Source organism: Triturus cristatus, chromosome 9 (genome assembly GCF_964204655.1).
Source record: "Triturus cristatus chromosome 9, aTriCri1.1, whole genome shotgun sequence".
Lineage (NCBI taxonomy): Eukaryota > Metazoa > Chordata > Amphibia > Caudata > Salamandridae > Triturus > Triturus cristatus.
Genome location: NC_140592.1, coordinates 779975375 through 779996994, shown reverse-complemented (window position 1 = coordinate 779996994; position 21620 = coordinate 779975375). Strand labels below are relative to the sequence as shown.

At 43.3% G+C, this 21620-nt stretch overlaps 1 protein-coding gene across 1 annotated transcript in view; it reads right to left on the bottom strand.

The window, feature by feature from the left end:
- Positions 1–21620, bottom strand: part of LRRC9 (leucine rich repeat containing 9) — a 597819-nt gene that overhangs the window by 10455 nt on the left and 565744 nt on the right. Inside the window, exons 29-31 of the mRNA XM_085626156.1 lie at positions 19678–19746; positions 13616–13741; positions 10710–10890 (exon numbers count right to left, since the gene is read on the bottom strand). Coding sequence (XP_085482282.1) covers positions 10710–10890; positions 13616–13741; positions 19678–19746 — 376 coding nt within the window. The remainder of the gene's footprint in view (positions 1–10709; positions 10891–13615; positions 13742–19677; positions 19747–21620) is intronic.

Sequence of the window (21620 nt, the reverse complement as noted above, 5' to 3'; positions counted from 1 at the left end):
TTGGCGAAGTTTGCTTTGGTGGTGCTTGCTGAGTCAGTAAGAGGGAGAGGATGAGCTGTGTTTCATCAGCATAGGATACTATGTTGATGCCGTGGACTCTGACAATGTCTGCAAGGGACATTGAAGAGTATTTGGCTGAGCACCAATCCTTGAGGGACTTGCAAATAAATTTCTTGGGTTAGGAGGTGTAAGGGGGAAGTCTAACTTGTTGAGTTCTGTCCGTGAGTAAGGACAATATCAACTTCAGGGCCGGTCCGCAGATACCGAAGTGCTGAAGCTTTCTGATCAGCGACTTGTGGGAGACAGTATCAAACGCTGAGGAGAGGTTGATGAGGATGAGTGACATTGTTTCTCCTCGGTCGAGGCTGCTTCTGATGTCATCAGTGGACGTAGTGAGGCTGTCTCTGTGCTGTGGTTGTTGCAAAAGCCTGATTGAGAGCTGTCTAGGAGTTGATGGAGTTTTCAGTGATCTGCGAGTTAGGCATTGATGGCTTTCTCCATGACTTTAGTTGGGAAAGGCAGTAGCGTGATGGGCCTGTAGCAGCTGAGGGTGTTGGGGTCTGCTGCTAGTTTCTTCAATCAGGCGTTTACTTTGGCATTCTCCAGCAAGAATGGAAGGTGGCAATTGTTATGGAGGTGTTGATGATAGCAGTGAGCACAGGGGAGATGATGGTTCTTGCAAGATTGTATATGAGTGGTGGCATAGGTCTGAGGGGGCTCCTGAGTGGATGGTATTCATCAGGGCAGTGGTTTCCTAATTTGAGAGGGGCTTCCACTTGCTTAGCTGCTGTCTGGCAATGAAGGAGGTGTCTGGCTGGTCGGTAGAGTTCATATCAGTGCGCTGTGGGTCAAATGTGTAGTAGATCTTGGCAAATTTCTGTTCAAAGAAGTATGAGAGGTTGTTGCAGAGTGCTTGGGAGGGGATGATGTCATTGTTGGCTGCTGCGGGATCGGAGAACTCCTTGATGATGGTGAAGCGTCCTTCACAGTTGTTGGAGCTGGCTTTGAGTCTGAGAATTAGGGCATTTTTCTTGCATTTGGATCTTGCAGTGGTGTTTTTGTTGATTCTCCATTTTCTCTCAAGTTGTTTGCAGTGGAGTTTGGACACTCTGAGGTTATTCGTGTATTGGCTGGGTTGTTTCTTGTTTTTGTAGTTCTTGTGTCTGTTGGGAGCAACGCGGTTGGCACAGTCGGCGAGACATTTATTGAAGAACTTGGTGTCTTCATCAAGGTTCCCAGTGTAAATGAGTCGTCATTTTCATCAGATATTTTGTCCCTGTGTCTTGATGGCGTTTTGGGTTATTTTGGTGAGGTGGCTTGGTGGGCAGGTATCTTGAAATGTATGATGTAGTTGTTGGGCCATGGAAGCGGGTCAAGTGGGAGGTGGTGATCCTGTTGTTGGTGTGTCAGGTGTGTGTCTCCTGTTGAAAAATCACTACCAATAAAAAGTCTACGTGATAAGTTGGAATCTTCTCTCTTGACAGACCACCGAATGCCCTTAACTCTCAGTGTGACTCTTGTTTGCATAGTAAAATGTCTGGCAGACTCGGATATACATTGCCCTCTCATAGATAGGGTAGTAGTGTGCCTACAAATAGACCCTTTCACCATACTTACATTGATGTGCATAAATATTATCACTACATTGGATACGTGAATCACAATTTTCAAATATTTTAACTTCTCCTTTCCTCAATTTTACAACCCTTCCCTTCCCCCATCTGGAGTGTGCTATATACCCTCAAAATGTCCTGTTTGTACTACAAGTAGATACTTTGCTGTTTTTGCTGTCTAGAAGAGAGTACTACATCAGCATTCCTAAGGGCACTGTGTCACTATTCACAGATAAAAATATTAAAGGCCACTACGAACTAAAACCACTTTTTTTTCAATTAACACGTTTGGCCTGCAGCCTTTCATGCGCAGAAAAGGATAAGAGCAAGAATCCTATCAAAATAATGTAAAATGGATTCAATTAAGCAGAATGGAAACTACAAAAAATGAGATGCAACCAAAGCCATTGAGAAACAGTTCCTCTTCAATAATGCTAACAAATAGCTATAGGCGCCTAATCCCAACCCCAACCTACCATTCGAGTTGTGCAGGCATACTATACCACAATACGTAGCAAAGGATAACAGGAGGCTATTGCCACCTCATCTGACTGTACGTGCCCTGGAGTCTCTCTAACAGCAATCATTGCCTACCATATACAAAGAACAAGTTTCCTCATATCAACTCTGCCTCTTCTCTGCTTCTACCTAGCACTTGAAAGTCTTAAGGGGCTAAGTAATCGGTGAACACTGCACTACCCTAATATGGAGCAGCACAGGATAATAGAAAAATTATTCCTACATGAAGGTTGAGGAAATTCTAACTTAGTCCTACTAGCCTTTGGTTCTAAGATAATCTATTTAAGGCTGCCAGCCACTAGGCCATAATCATAAAAATTGTGCTCCTCCTTTAGTGTCTCAAAGAATAAGGCAAATTCCTTATATCCTTGGGAGGTAGAAACCAAAATGTTTGAGGATACATTTCGAGTGTGTTGTTAAACTGTGGCATGTATAGCAACTTGTGCTACAAAATATATTGGAATTACGAGTTTTGCGACAAAGACTGCACCATGCAGTTATCCCCTGGCCCATTTTGGCAGGCCCCACTATCTGAAATTCACCAGGGTCAAATGTCTGGTAAATTCCAGGACATGTAGATTCTGCTGTGGTAAGCACCGAAATCTGCATGTTATAACCCATTTTCCAGGTAAAACTCAGTAAAGGCAATAATTATCGCACTCTATCAGTTCTGAACACCTCATTGTGGGGTTTTATCTGGTGCAATAATGATTGCATTCAACATCAGGGTAATCGTAATGAAGTCCTTAGAAGAACAAGGCAACTGCTTCCTCCACCTTTCACGGGGCTTATGATATCTGTATACAGTGCATGCTTCTTGTACATGATTATTATGTGCATCTAGCTGATTAACAGATGATGATGAGAGTGATGACCCTGGCTTCTCCATAAGACATTTTGCTTCAAGGATGTAAAAGGCCTCATAAACTAATTTGTGGCAGTAGTGCTCCACTGGGCCCAGACCTCCTGCATTTTCACAAAAGTTCACCAAGTAGAAATTATTTCAGCAGGTGCAGCCCTTCAGGTCCAAAGGTTTTGGTGCCACAGACTTCGCCTTACCCTTCTGAATCTGTATCTTGCTGTCTGTCTTGTTTCTACATACTCAAATGTTTGATTACGGACTGAAAGCTTATCCACCAGCACCTTAAACATTTTTAATGGTTGCAGCTGAAAGGTATACAAGCTTAAATTTCCATTGCCAGAGGGAATACAGGAACAAAGTGAAAACCCCTTCAACCATTTACAAAATAGAAATGAAATATTTGCAGTCAGAAGGGACTGATGCATGATGTTGTACTGAGGATTCCCCCTTCATGTGCAGTGGTGATGATCACCATGCTCCAAATTTTGTGGGGTGTACAATCATTCATGCACCAATGCAATCAACAAAACCACCCCTCAAGTTCCAGCTGCACCTCGCCCCCACACAAGTTGACCTGAAATTCTAACGAGCACAGTAGGTCCATTCAGGATATAAGCCCTTGCATGCAAGCCCTTAGCGAGGCCATCCGTGGTGCTCCACTCAAAAGAACTAGAGGAGAGACTGATACCCATGATTCTGTTTCCATGTTGTTGGGAGTGGAGTGTCCCCTGCATGATGTACAATTGTGTTCCCCTACCCTAAGTGCCTGGCTGTGTGTATCTGGTGACCTGGTTTTTAATTTTGGCCATAACCTTACACTAGTCTAGTTTGCGTGCAGAAACCTAGGCATGTCCAGGCATGTGAGTAAGGTTCTGTACCTGTCCTGTGACCAGGAGGGGTGCATCAAGTGGTGCAACTTTATTTGGATTAAGCACATGGAGTGGTGGTGGCAGTGTACCATGTTTTGTGAATCCTAGTTGTGACTAGAGCTTTCTTATCTGGCTCACTGAAGTGGAGGCCTACTGACCATGTACGTAAAGTTCTGCTCCTATGTGCAAACAAAGATGTTAGCGCAAGCATCCCGAAATGTATGTTTGTGTACATGGTATGTATGAGCAAACCAGAATAAAGGATGCCAATGGGATCCATTCAGGATAACACAGGCATGGCCTATTGCACAAGATGGGAGGAGAAATAGGGGGTCTTTTCCCAGAGAGTGAAATTGTATTTCTGACATTCTTGAAACAGGAGGGAGGAGACCTACACAAAGAAGTGGGGGAAGAGGAGATAAGGCTCCTTAAGATATTAAACTAGCTTTTGCTGAGAACGGAGCTGCTTAGTTTTCCCGAAGCACTCCCATCAGGTAGATGGTGAGGGTGAAGGATAGGACTGCAGTCTCTATTGCTACAGATGAATGGGACCACTTAGGTTAGGCCGTCTTTTACCTTTCCCTCATCACTGTTTCAGTGTTTCTGTTTATAGCCAGGTGCGTAAAATGCACAACTGTTTGTGCCGCTGATGTGGGTCCTCCAGGTTGCAGACTACCCTGCAGAGAGAGGTATCACTCTACACAAAAGTTGTGTCTGGAAAGCAGCCAAAAGAGGACATTTGAAAGAAGAACCACCCCAAACCGGTTCTGAAAGGCCAGACAGTGGATTTCCAGCTCCTGTCTGCTCCAAATGTACAAACGTGGGACCTACTGGTGCACTTCATCTTCCAGTTCTAAGTTTTTTATAGCCAAGGAAGGGGGTGATTTGTAGAGTGCTCAGAAGACAACTGTATAACTAGTGCCTGTGTCTGCTTGAAAACCAGCCTTCCACAGTTGAGGAGGCATCATCTGAATCTACCCCTTGCTGAAGAGCTACTCACCTGTACTGAAGCACCTAAAAGCTAGCCTGCCTGCCTACTAAGAGAAGGAAGGACACAGACAACACTACAGATGTAACAACTGTCCAGGAAGAGGGAGATGCAGCATGACCCCCAGTATTGTGGGTCTGCATATGTGGTAGACTACAGACAGCGATATGTGTGCCTCAGTACCAACATGTCCCAGACTCTCTGGTGATTACAATGGGAAAAGATGAAGCTGTGGCATGACCTGAGCCACTGTGCCTGAAGAGCAAAGCTGCAGCAGGATCTGAGCTGCTGTGTCTGAAGTGTGAAGCTACGGTGTGCCATGAGCTGATGTGCCCGCATTTTGCAGCTGCGGCATAACCTGAGCCACTGTATCCAAATTGTAAAGATGTGGTGAGACCAGAGCTATGGGTAGTGGTGGCTAGCATGTACCACGGGTAGTGGGGTGGAGTGACACAAAAAAATAATAAAATACACGCACCTTCCTGCGCGACACAATGTCCTCCTCCTTCGGTCTTCTCTCAAGGCAGGTTCCAATGCGGGAGCTGGCCAACCCCCTAACCAATCATGGTGCTGGTCTCACCAGCATGAGAACCGTGCTAGGATTGGATGGAACAGCCTCACTCAGAGCTCTCAAGAGCAATGGAGGCCTGCGCTTTCTCTAACCCTGCTGTCTAAGACAGCTAGGTTAGAGAAATTTAAAATGTGCATGTCTGGCTGGCCATCGCAAGACGGCTGGCCAAAGAGACATGCACATTTTAAAGTTTAGCGCACAGTGGGCCTTGTCCCGTCTTGCCACTCGCAACGGGTTGCCTGCTGAAAAATAAAATGGCAATAAATAAACTTTATTACCATTTTATTTTTCAGCTCTGGCCTGGGGCTCTTCTTTGTGGAGCGACGCTCCTCTGTGCAAACGTAGGAGCCACCCCAGGCTATGGTCCCCACCCAGTTAATCAGGCCTGTGCAAAGCTTTACCTTCTGCATGAGCCTACCATACTCATGGCTGCACTCATCTGGTTCCAAAAAAGCTGAGCAGGGCTGCACCACTAACCTGCCAGACAGGGTATAGAAAACACAGAACTTCCCCGAGCAGCCACAAGCAAGCCTGTGGCACTGCATCACTGCAGACACAACTGCTTTGGAAACCAAAGGGAAATGCTGACTAGCACTCACCAAAGAATGGGGGAGGTGGTAGAGGAGGAACAGAGCAGCCACCAAGAACACCAACTGTAACATGGACTGGAGGCACGTTGATGAGAAGGAGTAACTGCAAAAGAGACTAAGCCCAATTACAAGAGCATTGGGGTTATCTGCACCTGAGCCTAATCTCTCTAAGCACTGCCCCAGGGAAGGATCCACCTGGACCATAAGAGGAGTTGAGTACCAATAACAGGGAGAGGCAAAGAATAATTCTACTGCCAAGACACTGAAATACATTGTATACATTTTCAGGTGGGTGGTATTTAGTTCTAGTGTGCATTAAAGTGCTTTTCTACTTGAATGTCAAGCACTGGATTGGAAATCACGTACTGTATATTAATGTGTGCTTGCTGACAATGATTTCTAGCACCCTATCCCTACCACTTTGAGAAGTGTATGACTGCTCACCATCACTACCACTGGGAGTCAAGTGCACAAGTGGTTGTACCCAGTTTGTAGGACTAACCCTGAAACATCAGAGGCAAACAACATCAACCCTCACAATTGAGGCCCAGTAGTGCCAACAAGCCCCTGTGGTCTCCCTTAACTGGGTCTTAAATATGCCTACAATCAATTTGAGGAAGTCTAGAGACTCAGGAAGGTGGGGTCTTTTTAAGTGATGCAATAACCAGAGATAAGGTGGGAAAAGGCCCTCAACCCATGAAGTGCCCACATTATGCTCCACATGTAAATGGAGAGAAAACCAATGAAAGGAGTGCTCAGATTGGGTCATGCAAGTTTGACCACCCCCAGAAAGAGCTCTCCAAACGTTTTCCATCAGCCTGAGGCTTTAGGTGATGCCTCTCACTAAGACACCTGTGCCAGAGGTCAGTCCCTTAGTGGACGAGCTCCAGTCATATAGAGTTCACTCCCTAAACATAGCATCTGACAGCTTGGATGGCACAGAGGAGGGGCAGCTTTCATAAACACTTCAGCACCTTCAACGGGTTAGCAATGGTGGGTCCTCTCTGTGATGCATCTGAGTAATCAGAGGCACGGCACTGTGGGCCCTGTACAATTAGAAGAATTGTTGTTAAGGACATGGGAATTGACCCAATTGATAAGGGAAAATGCAGTGGAGCGCTAGGAGAAAAGGCAGGCATCTTCTACACTGGGATATTTTGTATTATGCTTGAAGGAAAGTATTTTCACTAAAAAGGAACAAAGTTCTAGTATTAGGCGTATACCTTCCTCAGTCACAAACTTCAAAATCAACAAAGTAATATGGAATTAAAACTTTAATGCAAAATATATATGGCTCTTTACAGGACACATGCTTTACATTATTTTCACATTTAAGTCTGTTCAAGATGGTCTCCACAAGCAATTCCTGTGGATTGATCACTGTACCGTCAATAGCAGAAAAACAATAAGTAAAGAAGCTATTCAATGTTGACAAAATTACTCTGATGAACTTGTTAATCCAGGTGTTACAGTGCAACTCATCGTTACTAATCACAGATTTGACCTTTTGCCGGGAAAAAGCCTGCAATCAAACAGCTACTGAAATGATATTCTCGGTTTATGAATGATTCACAAAAGAGTCCTCACTTAAAAAATCCCGACTCTACAAACATCTACTAAAGGTAGAGAATCAGCATATTATGAGAACAAGATATTCAGTTACCCGAAATTACCTATAGAAATATTACCTGCCCTAGAAGACCTATATGCTACGAAGTATCCACAATCAATGGAATCATATTTGGATTTTTGTTACTTCTTAGGTGCTTTTTTCACTCCAAAATATTTTTCTATGAAAAGGTAGAAGTTGCAGCATAATTTGCACCCTCCCTATGTAGAACTTTTGATCCTATTTGTAAACCAGCTGCCAAATTTAACCAGTTCTTAGCCTTTATAGATGGGCAAACGTTTAGAGAGTCAACAATAAAAGCTGTCCTTCATGCTCGCCACAAGACTTGGAGCCTGATTCCGATGTCGGACGGACAGAAGTCCGTACGACATCGGTTTGTAACTGGAACCAAACGACCTCCTGTCGTCGGTGCCAGCCCAGGAAGAAGATTGCAACCAAAACCTGTTTGGTCCCAATCCTTTACTTTAGAATGGAAGCATGCATTCCGAACGGAATGCATGCTCTCATTGCAAACAGCAGAGGTGCAGTTCATCCCAGCACCCAGTGGCAGGCACCTCAAGATGCCTGCCACAGGGTGCAGGGATCAACAGGGGTCACCATATCTGCCCCCTAGGCTGCCATTCGACGGCCTTGCACCCATGGGGGCCCTGCTGGGGGCCCCCAAAAACAGATTCCTAATTCCTTTCTGTGTCGGAAAGGCCGGCACAGAAAGGCAGTGGGAATCTGCCATTGTAATCTCTCAGATCCGGCCAAGGGATTACTGTAGGGTTTCCGAATAGAGGACGGGCTCTCCGAGCCAGTCGGAGGCCATCCAGAAAACCGATTCAGATTCCCTTCCGACTTATGCCATCGAAATGGGTCGGTCTATTACGATGCGGGCTGGAGGGCTCCGACCGACGGTTCGAGCCGTTCCAGCCCGCATCGTAATTGGGCCCTTAATCTTTGCCAGGTTTCTAAATCTCTTATGTCTGAGGTAGAGAACAGATGTTACTAATATCATACATTCCTTCATGGTTTCAGGCATAATGCTACCATCTTTTAAACATAATTTATCTGCGAGATATGGCCTCCTTGGATTCCTGTAGTCCTGCCAATTGTTGGAAAATGTTGTTGCTTCTTAAATTTCTAAAACTACTGGAGAAAGGATTATGAAGCTAGCTACAGGATTATATTGATTCCAATAGAAGATTTCACAATTGATGGGTGAATTTCCACTTAGGTTTGAGTACTAAGTCTATGGTGGGGTGGGCTATTGACAAACATAGGCCCCCATTAGGATGGCGGGGGGACTTCAGTCCGCCCACCACCCTAGCGGTGCTGGCACTGGCTGCCAGTGGTGCGGCAGTCCTGCACTGCCAATTAGTATGTGACTGCCACCCTGGCAGTCGAATCCCGCATATTCAACATTGTTGCGGGCGGTGCTGTAAGCAGCACCCGCCACAATGTTGAATATGCATGTTGTGATTGGCATGCACAACGTGACAGGCACCGCACGGTGCCTGCCACTTTGTGAATGCCAATGTAGGGGGGCACTATGGGTACTTCCCAAGGCAGCCCCCACCCCACCGCCCCGGGGGCCAGCAACGGGCCCCCAAAGTAAACACCGCATGCCTTTCCATGGCGGAGTCTCCGCCATGGAAAGGCATTCCACCGCACACATCATGATATGGATGCAGGCACCGCCACCATGTTATAGGCCTTTTCCGCCCGGCAGGCAATCATGATGATTGCCTACCATTGGAAAAACCGCCGCGGTTCCCCCACCATGCTAATGAGGTGGGGGTACATGGCCGTCCGGTGGGGTGTTTTGGCGGGCGGATCGCCACCGCCGGTCTGGCGATGGCGATCCGCCCGCCATACTAATAGGCCCCAAAGGCTTTAATCTGATGATGGTGGTGGTGTTGCACATCTCACACTTGTATTTTTCTGCTGATTTCAATGCAATATCAGATCCTTCTTGCTTGCCTCCAACACATAGTAGTTCACAGTCATGCCCTGAACCGGATACGTTAATGGATAAAGAGGAAATATCCCTCTCTCCGTTTGCCTCAGCTGCAAAACCTTTAGTATGTGTATCTCAGGGCTCAGTCCTTTCTTCTTTTCTTTTTAACTCTTTAGTTCAGCCCTTTGGACTCTCGTCTTCATTGTATGCTAAATGACAACACTAGTACTGCTAAAAGGAGGGAAACACTCCGGCCTGATTCACAAGGGTGAACTTGCATGTTTGTGTACACTTACAATTTATTGCTATTCACAAAGGTATTTTACGTGTAGTATCTTTAGGAGTGTGGAGTCTCTGCACATAAAAAGATAGGATAGTCCACAATTGTACAGATACTACTTGTAAAATTTTGTGACTAGCAAACAATCGTAAACTTACACAAAAGTGTACATTTACGTTTGTGAATCAGGCCCTATGTGTCACTGTTGCTGACAGTGAACAATGCCACTGATGCTTGGGAGCAGAACTTTATCAGCTCAAGCTGCTATGCTTTGGAATTCTCTTCCAGTGGAATTACTCAGGCAGCCAGATCTATAGAAACTTAGGAAGAGTTTAGAGACATGGCCGTGCCGCCATTGGTTGATTCCATAATGCTAGATGATTCTGCCTGTGGTCATCTACTTGTGGTCAAGAAGCCTGTGAGTATAGGTAGCTATCTATAAAAACCAATACAAATACTAATCTAAATGTAAGAAAAATACAGTACTTAATCCTACCGTCAAAAAGAAACTTCCACATAAATGTAGATGATTATAAAAACTATTCCTTGCAAAAAATGTTGATAAGAAAAGCATGGTCTGAGTCCTTTAAGCTAGTTACAGCCTAGGAGAATAACTAATGACCTTCCACTTGTGGACAGAGGGCAAAGCTTAAACCACAATGGCTATTTGTGATTTATCTGAATTATCATTTAACTTTGTGTGGTAGAACGCCTGGAGTCTACTCAACATGGTTGCAGGACTAGAAAATGGTATCTCTATGAACTAGTCTATCCATGTAAATTACAGGCTGTTTTAAGTAGCAAAATAAACACACATGAAATATAAATAAAATGTATGTGCTCACGCTTATTTCCTTCATTTGGCAAAGTTTCATCATGCGGATGAGGGAACACTAGATCAGACCCGAGGATATGGGGGATTCCTCCCAGGTTCACATTTGTTACGCGCATCGGTGGAGGTTTTGTCAGAACCGTCGTTGAATTAGGAAGCCCGATGTCCAGAGGGCCAGTTGTAACAGGGAAAACCTACCAACAAAAGGAACCACAATTAAAACCCCCAGATTCAATAAAGAATAGCATAACATATAAAGAGGCACGATTTAATTTATCTACAGTTATTCCCGATATCCAGTTGGCAGTTTCAATGTTCAACAGAGATGGTCACAAAATAAAAAAGCATCGAAAACATCAGCTAAATGGACATTATAAACCCAATCATTATAGATGGAGATGTATTTGAGATGCTAATTTATTTTTTTTTAAAGGGAAAATCAACAAAATACCATTTGAGGTTCATTAGCAGATTATCAATTTAGTATTGGAAAAAGACCTGCAGTTGTAAGACGTGGAAGCCACATCTGGAATGGTGTCGACATGCATGGGCTCCACCCTGCTGCTTCCTGTTTCATGCTCCCACCTTGGGTGGCGGTGTTGCAGCTTGGTGCTGCATCTAAGCCATATAGTCTGCTTCAGAGGCCGCCACATGATTCCAACAGCTACAGCCGCACCCCATCTTCTTTAGTGGAGGGCCTTGCTATTTCGCACAATAATGATGTTGGTGGGTGAAGTCTAGTTCTGGTTCTGCCGCTGGTTCTGTTCTGGTGACGCGGAGCAAAGGTGGACTAGCTTTGGGCCATGTGGATGAAACATTTGATTTTACAGCCCTTTCTGCAGTCGTCCATTCTTTCCATGTATCTTTTTATCCCTCTTGAGATACTGGATTGTGGCAACAGGAACAGGTGAGCACTTACATTTCCCATCGTTTGATGTGGTTGCTCCCCACTTCATTAGGCCAGGGCCTGTGTGACGTACACTTGCATATTTTATTCATATTAACTCACTTTCGTCTGTTGCATGGTAGTATTAACGATACTTTGGACTTATTCCTCTCATCTTAGCTCTTTATAATTTTTCTTTCTTGTGCCTTTCGCTGTACTCTGCTATGTTTTGCATTTATTTACTTACAAGCTCAATAATGTTGTAACGCACTCGTAATGAAATATATAATAGTGACTAGTGAAATGAAGTAAATACATAAATAATAAATGCATCTTTCTAACGTACCAAAAATGAACATATTTAGTAGTTGCAGATGACAACATTCTCTTCATGTGTGTGGCGCGTGGCTTTGTACGCTAAATTGGAAAATGGCTGCTGCACTTTTTTCCCTGTGGTGTAGTGGAATTTTACTATTGTGTGTCTAAAAGCTGTTTGCTTGCCTCACTGCATGGAATCCCGCCATTCACTGAATGGAAAAAGCCTCCATCCTCCTTTTTGATCAATAATGCTCTTGCGTTTTTTTGCTTCCATGCTGTTCGCCTAAATGAAGCGTTTCATCGCCCTCCTTGCAATGAAAGGGTAAGTCAAGCGCTCCACCGTGCACTGTGCTGCTGCCAATCACTCCTGGGTGTTCGGGAATCCAAGGCGTTCAAGGATCAACCAGCTGCCGCTTTGATAAAAGTGGTTCCAAGCTGAGACAGGCTTGTATATGAAGAAGAAAAGAGACTCTATGACTGACGAAGGAGACTGACCGCAGGCTCCCTAGCAGCAGAAGGATTGAGATGGTGAATCAGTCTGTAGAAGTTTTGTGCATCAGTCATCAGTCTTTTTCCTTAAATCCCTTGTTCATGCATCCAGTCCATTTTGCTTAATCATGAAAGACACCACAGAACTATAGGATGAGCAAATGTGTTTTCCATTGTAGCAGCGCCATCAATTAAACTGCAAAATATATGATCTTTTCCAGGACCCTACTGAACCAAAATTCACAGTATTGTCTCTTGGATGCAACTGAAACCCTGTAATAACGTCAATGGCAGAGACAAATTTATGAGACTGCTGATACAAGGTCGACAAAAATTGTACAACTGCTACGGGTGATGTATAGTGCCCTGTGACAAATCTGCTTTTGCTTCTCTTCTGTCTCAGAATTGCTCTTTCTGGTGGAAATACATTTTTTGCATTTGTGATGTTTGATCATTTTTGTTATTTACAAAGTAAAGCCGTTTTTAAACAATTTTACACCTCATTTATTTGACGATTGAGCGTCTTACTGGTTTACTCTTTCATGTGTTTGAATGTTCATGTAAAAACGTTAATCTCTTCTACACAAGGTTGTTCATCATGCTATTTCATAATTTGCAGCTTTTGATTTTTTCCTACAATGAAAATACTCCTCTAAAGACAGTTTATTTAGACCATTAAACAACACTGACAATCGTCCCAATAAAAATACCATTATCACCCATACCCCCAAGAACAGAACTGACCAGATACAATTCAATGCTTAAATAGAGCATTTCGAACAACTTCTACAAATACATTAAAACAAATGTTACTTGAAAACACCCTCTACTGGTTAGAGGTACCACATGAATTTATTAACTCTAATTTAACTCCCAAATAACTTGAAAAATAATAAAGTGTTTGATGCCAACATGATCATAATGTGCTTGACCTAAGGTATATCAGGGCAAAAGGTTTAGGGTAGAGCTTCTGATGCACAACTAGGAATAGTTTACGCCCCTGACCATCAAATATTAACATTTCAATTAAAAATACACTTAAAATGACATTGATGCCCCATGTAAATTTCTCATTCCTTCGGAGTCTGATAAACTAATGCCTGGTGAGGATAGAAATATATTTTCTTGTAGGCATTTCAATTATATTCAAGTAATAAAGTTTTAGACAAACAATAACATATTACTGAGTAAAGTAGTAGAATGTAATGTGCTGTGGATTTCCTTACTTGTTGTTCAAAAACATAAATCTCAGCTCGTGTACGTTCCTCTGTAGTCACTGGAATGCCATCCAATATCTGAAGGCTCGGCAACCGAAAAACAAGAATTGGACGATGAAGCATTTTACGGGAAATCTGAAAAAATGTAGCATAACATGAATTTAATAATTGTCTCAGCCCAAGTGCTTATTTTAGTATTTACAAATATCTCACATACAGATTAAATTACAAAGAGCAGCTTTAAAATACCGAGGAAAATCACTGCATACCAGATCACAGTGAGGAAAACACATGAGTAGAAAGTGGTACACAAATTTAAAAACATGGAGAATACATGTAAATGTAGAGTACATTCTAAATGTTGGTGCACATGACCAAGCTAAATGTAATAGCCTTTTGGAGCTACAATGGTATGCACCGCAGTGACAAAAATGAAGGAATAAGAAGTGATGGGTGATGAAGTGTAATTTCATTTGTGGTAAAGAAAAATCAGTACTAAATACGGTATTTATTCCCTAATGTGCAATGTGAGGCCTTTGCAGACCCAAATCATTATTTTCAACTTTATAGTTTGCCTTCATCACCAAGAGTGCATAAATGTTGGAAAGTTTCATACATATTTATATCAATACCATAAATGCTATTTTTAACAGGCTGCGCATTATTAATTCTTAAACCAGCATTAGATTAGTTTGACTTAGGAGAGAGGAAGCAGACAACTGGCATGGTAATGATCCTCTCTGGCTCCTGATAGGAACCGCAGGCCTCATGCTATGTAGAGTGAGGTACCAACTCGCCCATTCTTTTGACTTTGTGGCTGACCCTATGTTTTTCTCACAGTGAACTTGACAACAGTGAGCCCACTTTAGATGCTCTGTGGCTTCTGTATTCAATTACAGCACAGCACAGCACAAGCTTCTGCTTGACAGATGATTACCCCAAACCATATGACCGCGAGGAGCAGAGAGTAACTACTATGCCCTTACTAGGCTGACAGTTTGTCGTGGTTGATTGCAAGGTATTTTACCTGTGCCCGTGGGCCTACTGATCCTCTCCTAGACAAACAGTTGTCCCATAACTGGGCTACTTCAATTTGCTGTGCGTGCCTGTGGTGAGCTATGTGACACGTGGCATATAAGTCGTGTAACCGTGGTTGTAAACCACATGTTTATGTGTTCTTGAGCTGTGTGGGTGGTTTGTTTCATGAGGACAGAATTATTGGCGTAGAAACTGGAGGCTCGTCTCTATTTTGCCTTTGCGGTGGTGAGACTCTTCATGTTGGTCCCATGCAAAAGCCTGTTGCCTATCTGGGAAGGGTATCCACTTTTATCTCTTGGATATCCAGTGCCCTGCTTCAGAACAAAAGAATGCTGGAACAAAGGCGGGGGGGGTGGTAACTTTCCAACTGGTTTCCATGGAATATATAAGTCAGGTATGGAGCTGTGCGGTCAGGAAAGGGCGGAGTTATGCCCCTAAATGTGTTTGCTTTAATAAGAGATGAATTGCTATGGATGAGACCAGAGGGCAGAACCAATTGTCTTACAATTTTGTCACATAAGCATATGGCCAAGGCAAATGCACACCAAAATGCCCCAAATTATTTTTTTGCATTATTCAAAAACCTCTAAAGAAATAAATAAATACATACATAAATAGGTGCTGTGAAAAAATACTGTTAAAATGACATCTTTTTCTTCAGTTTCTAAATTATCAAAACACTTCAAGCATCAAGTAATGAGACAGATGCCTCTGTTCAGTGGGCTTTGATGAGCCCCGTGGTTAGGCTTTTCACTGCACTGACATGGGATGCAGATCTGTTTTAAGAAGTACAGTTACAGAAGGACATTTTTAGGAGTGTTCTGAGAGCCTAAATTTCCACTACATTATTCAGGAGTTAGGATTTCAGGTGATACATTAAAAGGAAATATGTCAACTATTACTGACTGGTTCAGACCAAAGAAATACAATATATTAAGCTTGGTGTAAAGAACAGAAAGAACTTTGGGAAGAAATCTAGAAGCACATCGTATGGAGAGACAGGAGTCTCATTACTAAAGACTGAGTTTAGTTTTATATATCAGTGTAAAAGGTTGATTTGTTATAAAATATGACGAAACAGACAGAATAAGCGATAGATGAAACATGGAAGTGCGCCATACTTACATACACTAGAAAACTAGGAATCGAAGCAGACTGTCTTATGGTGAAGATTCAGTAGGCAGCAACACAGGCCACTCAGCCGAAGCTGAATCAAGCAGCTAGTGGACGACAGAGATCAGGAACCTGGTCTTCTCTAGCAGCCAAAACATTTTAATCTCTGTGTTGCTGCTGGCAGATTTCGTGGATCAATGTATACTGCAGCCAAAAGAGCCAGGATCCCAATGACAGTGGACTCTATTGGGTTTAACATGTGGAATTATTCACTTAAGAGGGGTGGTGGTCACCACTCTCATAGGTGCTACTAACTAAGCAAGTGGCAATCAGCTGCCACCAATTGGAGCTAGGTGGAGGGGCTGCAGTCCCTATGTGTGTGGGTATTTTAGAGGGCATCCCAAATAAAAAGGAGCTTACTGATCCTTCTGGACCTTACTGATCCTTCTGGACTTTACGGCGGACTTCGATACCATCTCTCCTTTAAGATTGGCTGGGAGACTCAGGGAAATAGGGATTGAGGGTTCCGCCCTTAATTTGCTTACCTCATTCCTTATGGATCGGTCGCAAAGAGTTAAGATGGGCCAATTCTTCTCAGCCCCCAATCAGTTGTTCTGTGGAATCCTCATTGAGTCCTACCCTTTTTAATATTTATGTATTTATGTAGCCCCGCTTGCCAGGGTTGTAAGATCTTTCGGGCTAGAAGAGTTATCCTACGCTGATGACACTCAAATTATGATTACTATTACTGAGAGCGTTGAAGCATCAGCGGCAAATTTTAAAAATTGTATGCAGGCAGTGGCTTCATGGATGGTAGAGAACTATCTAAGACTCAATGGGGATAAAACTGAGGTTTTCATTTTTGGAGACAAACAGGAGATTTGGTCAGAGGCCTGGTGGCCCGATACACTTGGATCCTGCCCCCGCCCTGGCCTTAGCGCCAAAAATCTAGGCATCATAATTGACAACTCCCTTTCTCTGGGCCCTCAAATAAATAGTACGGTTTCCACCTGTTTTGGCGATGATAAGGACCCTTAAAAAGATCTCTCAATTTCTCTCCTTCCCCCCGCGGAAACAGGCAGTTGTGGCCCTTGTGTTGTCTAGATTAGACTATTGTAATGCTCTTTAAGTGGTGCATCGACTTCAACTAGTGCAGAATGCCACTGCCAGGCTGGTGATGGGCCTTCCTAAATACCACTCTGTCTCGGCAACCATCAGCAATTTGCACTGGCTTCCGCTGCGCCGGAGAATTGTATTTAAAGCCCTGTGCTTGGTACACAAGGCCTTCTACAATCTGGGATCAGAAGGCATTAAAAAACTATTTCTGAGATATGTCCCCGCTAAGCAGCTAAGATCTTCAAGCAAGAACCTAGTGATAGTTCCCAGGTTTAGGAAAGCCAGATGGGGGGTAGGGCCTTTTCGCTGGCTGCGGCTAAACTTTGGAACTTCCTTCCTCTTCCAATCACGGCTCTGGAAATCCATTTATTGTTCCGTAAGGCCTTGAAGACCTGGCTCTTCACCATCTCAAATCTGTAAGCCTTTTACCTAAGGGCATCTCTGTACCCTGATCCCTTTCCGCAGTGCCTTGATGCCCCTGGGCTAAGTTTGTGCTTTACAAAGCTTTTATTCATTCATTCAAGGAGCTGCGAACTCTATGGTGAAGCACAAATCACAATGTGAAGCACCTCCAGTGGGCTCAAAGATATTGAAGTCACTGAGGTAAAAACACAAGGTCAGCGGAATGGAGTGGAAAATGGCACCTGTCTACACAGTGTGAGAATAAGTGTCCCTATATTGGAACAATAAAAGCATACAAATTACTTTGCTACCTTCATTCTGTGTGTTTTTTGAATTGTTAGCCGTAATGTAGTGTAGTTTCACACTTCAAAGCAAACAGCTGTTTTGTCGAAGTGCAATTTAGGTCAAGCATTCAAGACCCCTTGTATATACTTTAGTATATATACTTTAGTATATACTTATCTGTGTATGTACTTTGTGAGCTCTAGATATCAGCCCTAGGACTTGTCTGCTTCCGCCTAGGGACTTTTTTTCTGTTCAACTGCCTCTATTTAACTGTCTTAATAGAAAACAACCAGCAAAGGTCAGTAAAATACCAGAATTGCTTTCTGCTGATGGACTTTCTTTTTTTTATTTTTCTGGCAACTGCCTCTATTTCACTTTCTTTATAGAAATGACCAGCAGAGGTCAGTAAAATACCAGAATCACTTAAGCATTCTCTAGATTCCAGTCCATAGAAATTGTCTTCCACAAGCACCCGTAGACAATATTTTTCTCAAATCTTGTATTTTCAGTGATATGATGCAAAAACAACAATTGATGGACAGAATGCAGAACAACGTCATACATTCACCCCATTACAGAGATCTGGGCCTAAATCCATCGTTTTTTTGCTCACCATGCCATTAAAGTTTGTACCCAGCCATATGCAAATCAGTCTTGACCTTGTGCCCAATGGGAACAGTACAGCCCGAACTTCCAGGCCAGGTCCTCCCTGGACTAGAAACAAGCACCCTAGGACCGGTTTTAGTGATATGACCACAGAAAGCCCTGCTTTTATATTAAAAACAAAGCTTTGGGCAATACCATTTCCCGCTGAAAGGCAATATTTTTCTTCATGTGTTCCCATACCTGACGAGTCACGCAGTTTGGTGCTTACTTTCCCTCCATGTTAAAGAACAGTAGATGTTTCAGCACCCAGGCTAATGTGCTGCATAGCTAAATACATATAAGGTCCGAAAGGCGAGACCGATTGCATTGCAAATGTTTGTTTCTAGCTGTCGTGCTCAAGAAATCAGTGACCATTAGATAAACCATTACAGATGTAATGATTAGGAAACCATACCTACAATAAGTAGCTCTGCAACTGAAGCCAGTAAAGCATAGGCCCTTATTTAAAGTGTGGCAGATGGCATACTGCTCCCAAACATGGGGCATATCCCGTCCTAATCATTACAAACATCAAAGGCAATACTGCACTTTAAATATGGCGGATGAGGCATCCACCACCTTTGTGATGGAGTATCCTATCCACCATAGGTTATTTATATTACATCTTGAAAGCGTTACGTTTTATGGTGTGATGCATATGTATTTTACATGTTAAAAAGTTTGGCAAAAATGAAGGTGTGATTTTTTTTTGTTACTTTAAAAAAATATATATATCCGTTTAGTACATGTTCCAACTCTGAGTTGAAAACAGAAAGACAAGAATATAACTTAGGAGTTTGTCTACTGGTAACCCCTAGTCAGCCCCCCCAACCCTACTCCCAGCCAGACTTCCCTACAATGCTACAAGTGTCTCACTCCCTCTAAATCTGGCCAAATACTCGTGTATGTATGAATTTTCATGTCCAATGTCCTGGCTTATGAGGATCCTTTCGTGTCCTTCCAATGGCGGGCTATGTCTCTCTTAGCCACTATCAGACCCAGTGATACAGTGTCAGTGTGCTCAGATCTACATCAGTGTCTGTGGTGATATCTAGAAGGACCATTATTGCGATTTGAGGCACACTGCACCACAGAAAATCCCCAGGCATATATGCACCCACCTGGAGTACCGTACCAGTCTGACGTAGCCCCATACTGTGTGGAGTAGTCTCCCTTCGGTTGCTATGCACCAGAGGCAGCTGAGGAAGGCAATTACTCCCATTTTCCAGTTTGTGTCTTGCAAGGTATGTTCTATGTATGTCTTTCAATTGGATGAGGCAGAACCGTGTCGCGGTTGCTGAATATCGTGATGAGGCTATTGCCTCTGCCCTTCAAGTGGCCCTCAAGATGTGCATTTTTGATGAATGTTGGAAATTGATAACTCGGGATAAATATGTACACAATAACAACTATGATAGAGACAATGCATGTATTTTCTCCACACTTTATAATTTGTAGTACAATGTACTCACTGGATTTCCAAGTATGGTAAGTTCCGTAATGGAAGGAAATGATTCCAGTTTATCCAGCTCAGCTGTTTCCTATTCAAAAGAAAAACATATTAACAGACTTCAAATGTCCTAGGCACATTGATTTTAATTTGTTTAGGATTTAATCTGTGGGCAATTGATGTTTTGGTTGGAAATGTATTAGAAACAGATGTGACCTATCTTGTATTTCCTGTGTTTCTAAAGACTTAACACTTAAAGAACACTGCTAGGCTGTGGTGATATTTACCCAAAACTACTTTTGCAACTTTGAACAAGAGAGAAAGACCCCTGTGAGGTAGAACTGACTCTCTGCCACTAAAAGAACACAGTAAATGTGAAGAGTTTGCATTCCAGACACCAAGGGCCTCATTATAGATGCCAGAATTAAGGGGTGGAGAAACAGGGACCAGGGATAATGATTTCAGATGATAGCCATATCCCTATTTCCATATATCAAGAGTTAAAGTCCCTAGAGTAAGGATTAACTATCTGACTTTACTTACAAGGCTAAACAAGCAGTGGCAAAGCCAATAGGTCTCGCCAATGCAAGAGCTATTGACTTTGCGAATATGTTTTAGCCATGTTGCACACCGGCATGGTTACTGTTCAGAATGGCTAAAAGTTAGTGGTGTTAAGGAGAGTGGCATGGAGTGGAGTGTCGTAAAGTGGAGTTGAGTGCAGTGTTATGGAATAGCTTAGAGTGGTGTACAGCAGAGTTGAGTGGAGTGACGCGGAGTGGTGCTGAGTGTGTAAACTGTTGTGGAGGAAGTAGAGTGTCGTAGAATGGACAGGCATACAGTGGAGTAGAGTTGAGTACTGTCAGAGTGGAGTAGAGTGTTGTAGAGGGAAGTGGCATAGAGTGTCATGGGGTGGTGTAGAGCGTAGAGTGGTGTGGCATAGAGGGTAATGCGTAGAGTGGAGCAGAGTGTTGTAGAGTACAGTGGCGAAAAAATGGAGAAGATTGTCACAGAGTGGAGTAGCATAGAGTGGAGCAGAGTAGGAGAGTGGAATGGCGCAGAGTGTAATAGATTGTTGTAAAGTCGAGTGGCGTAGAGTGAAGAGGCATAGAGTGGAGTGGCGTGAAGAAGTGTGTCATTGAAAAGAGTGGAGTAAAGTGGCATGGAGTGGCATAGAGGAAGTTGCATAGAACTTCATAGAGTGGAGTAGTGTTGCAGAGTGGCATAGAGTAGAGTGTTGTAGATTGGAGTGGCATAGAATGGAGAAGAGTATCTTAGTGTGGAGTAGATTTTACTGAAATAAAGCATCATAGAGTGGAGTATCATAGAGTGTAGTGGCGTAAAGTGGAGTAGTGTGTTGTAGAATAGAGTGGAGTAAAGTGGCATGGAGTGGCATAGAGGGAGTTGCATAAAGTGTCATAGAGTGGAGTGGCACAGAGTGGAGCAGAGTGGCATAGACTGGAGTAGAGTTTAATGGAGTAGAGCATCATAGAGTGAAGTTTCACAGTTCCAAGGCTCATCTTTCAGTAACACTCTCACCTCTTCAACATCTACATTACACCACTTGCAGACATTTTTAGAGCATACAACATCAACATTCATCCCCTACACTGGTGACACCCAATTAGGCCTCTCAGTCTCATCGAACCCCACCCAGACAAAGACCAACTTCCACAACTGCATGAAGAACGTAGCAATATGGATGAAAGACATCTACCGCAAACTGAGCACAGACAAGAAGGAAGTCCTGATCTTCGGCAGATACACCGCCCTCTGGAAAGACTCCTGGTAGCCTACAGAGCTCAGACCTACCCCTACACCGAAAGACCATGCCCACAACCTTGGCATCGCACTACACAGCAAAATCTCCATGAAATACCAAGTCAATGATGTCACCTCTTCATGCTTCCACACGATCCACATGCTCCCAAAAATCTTTAGGTGGCTCTCCATTAGCAACAGGAAAAC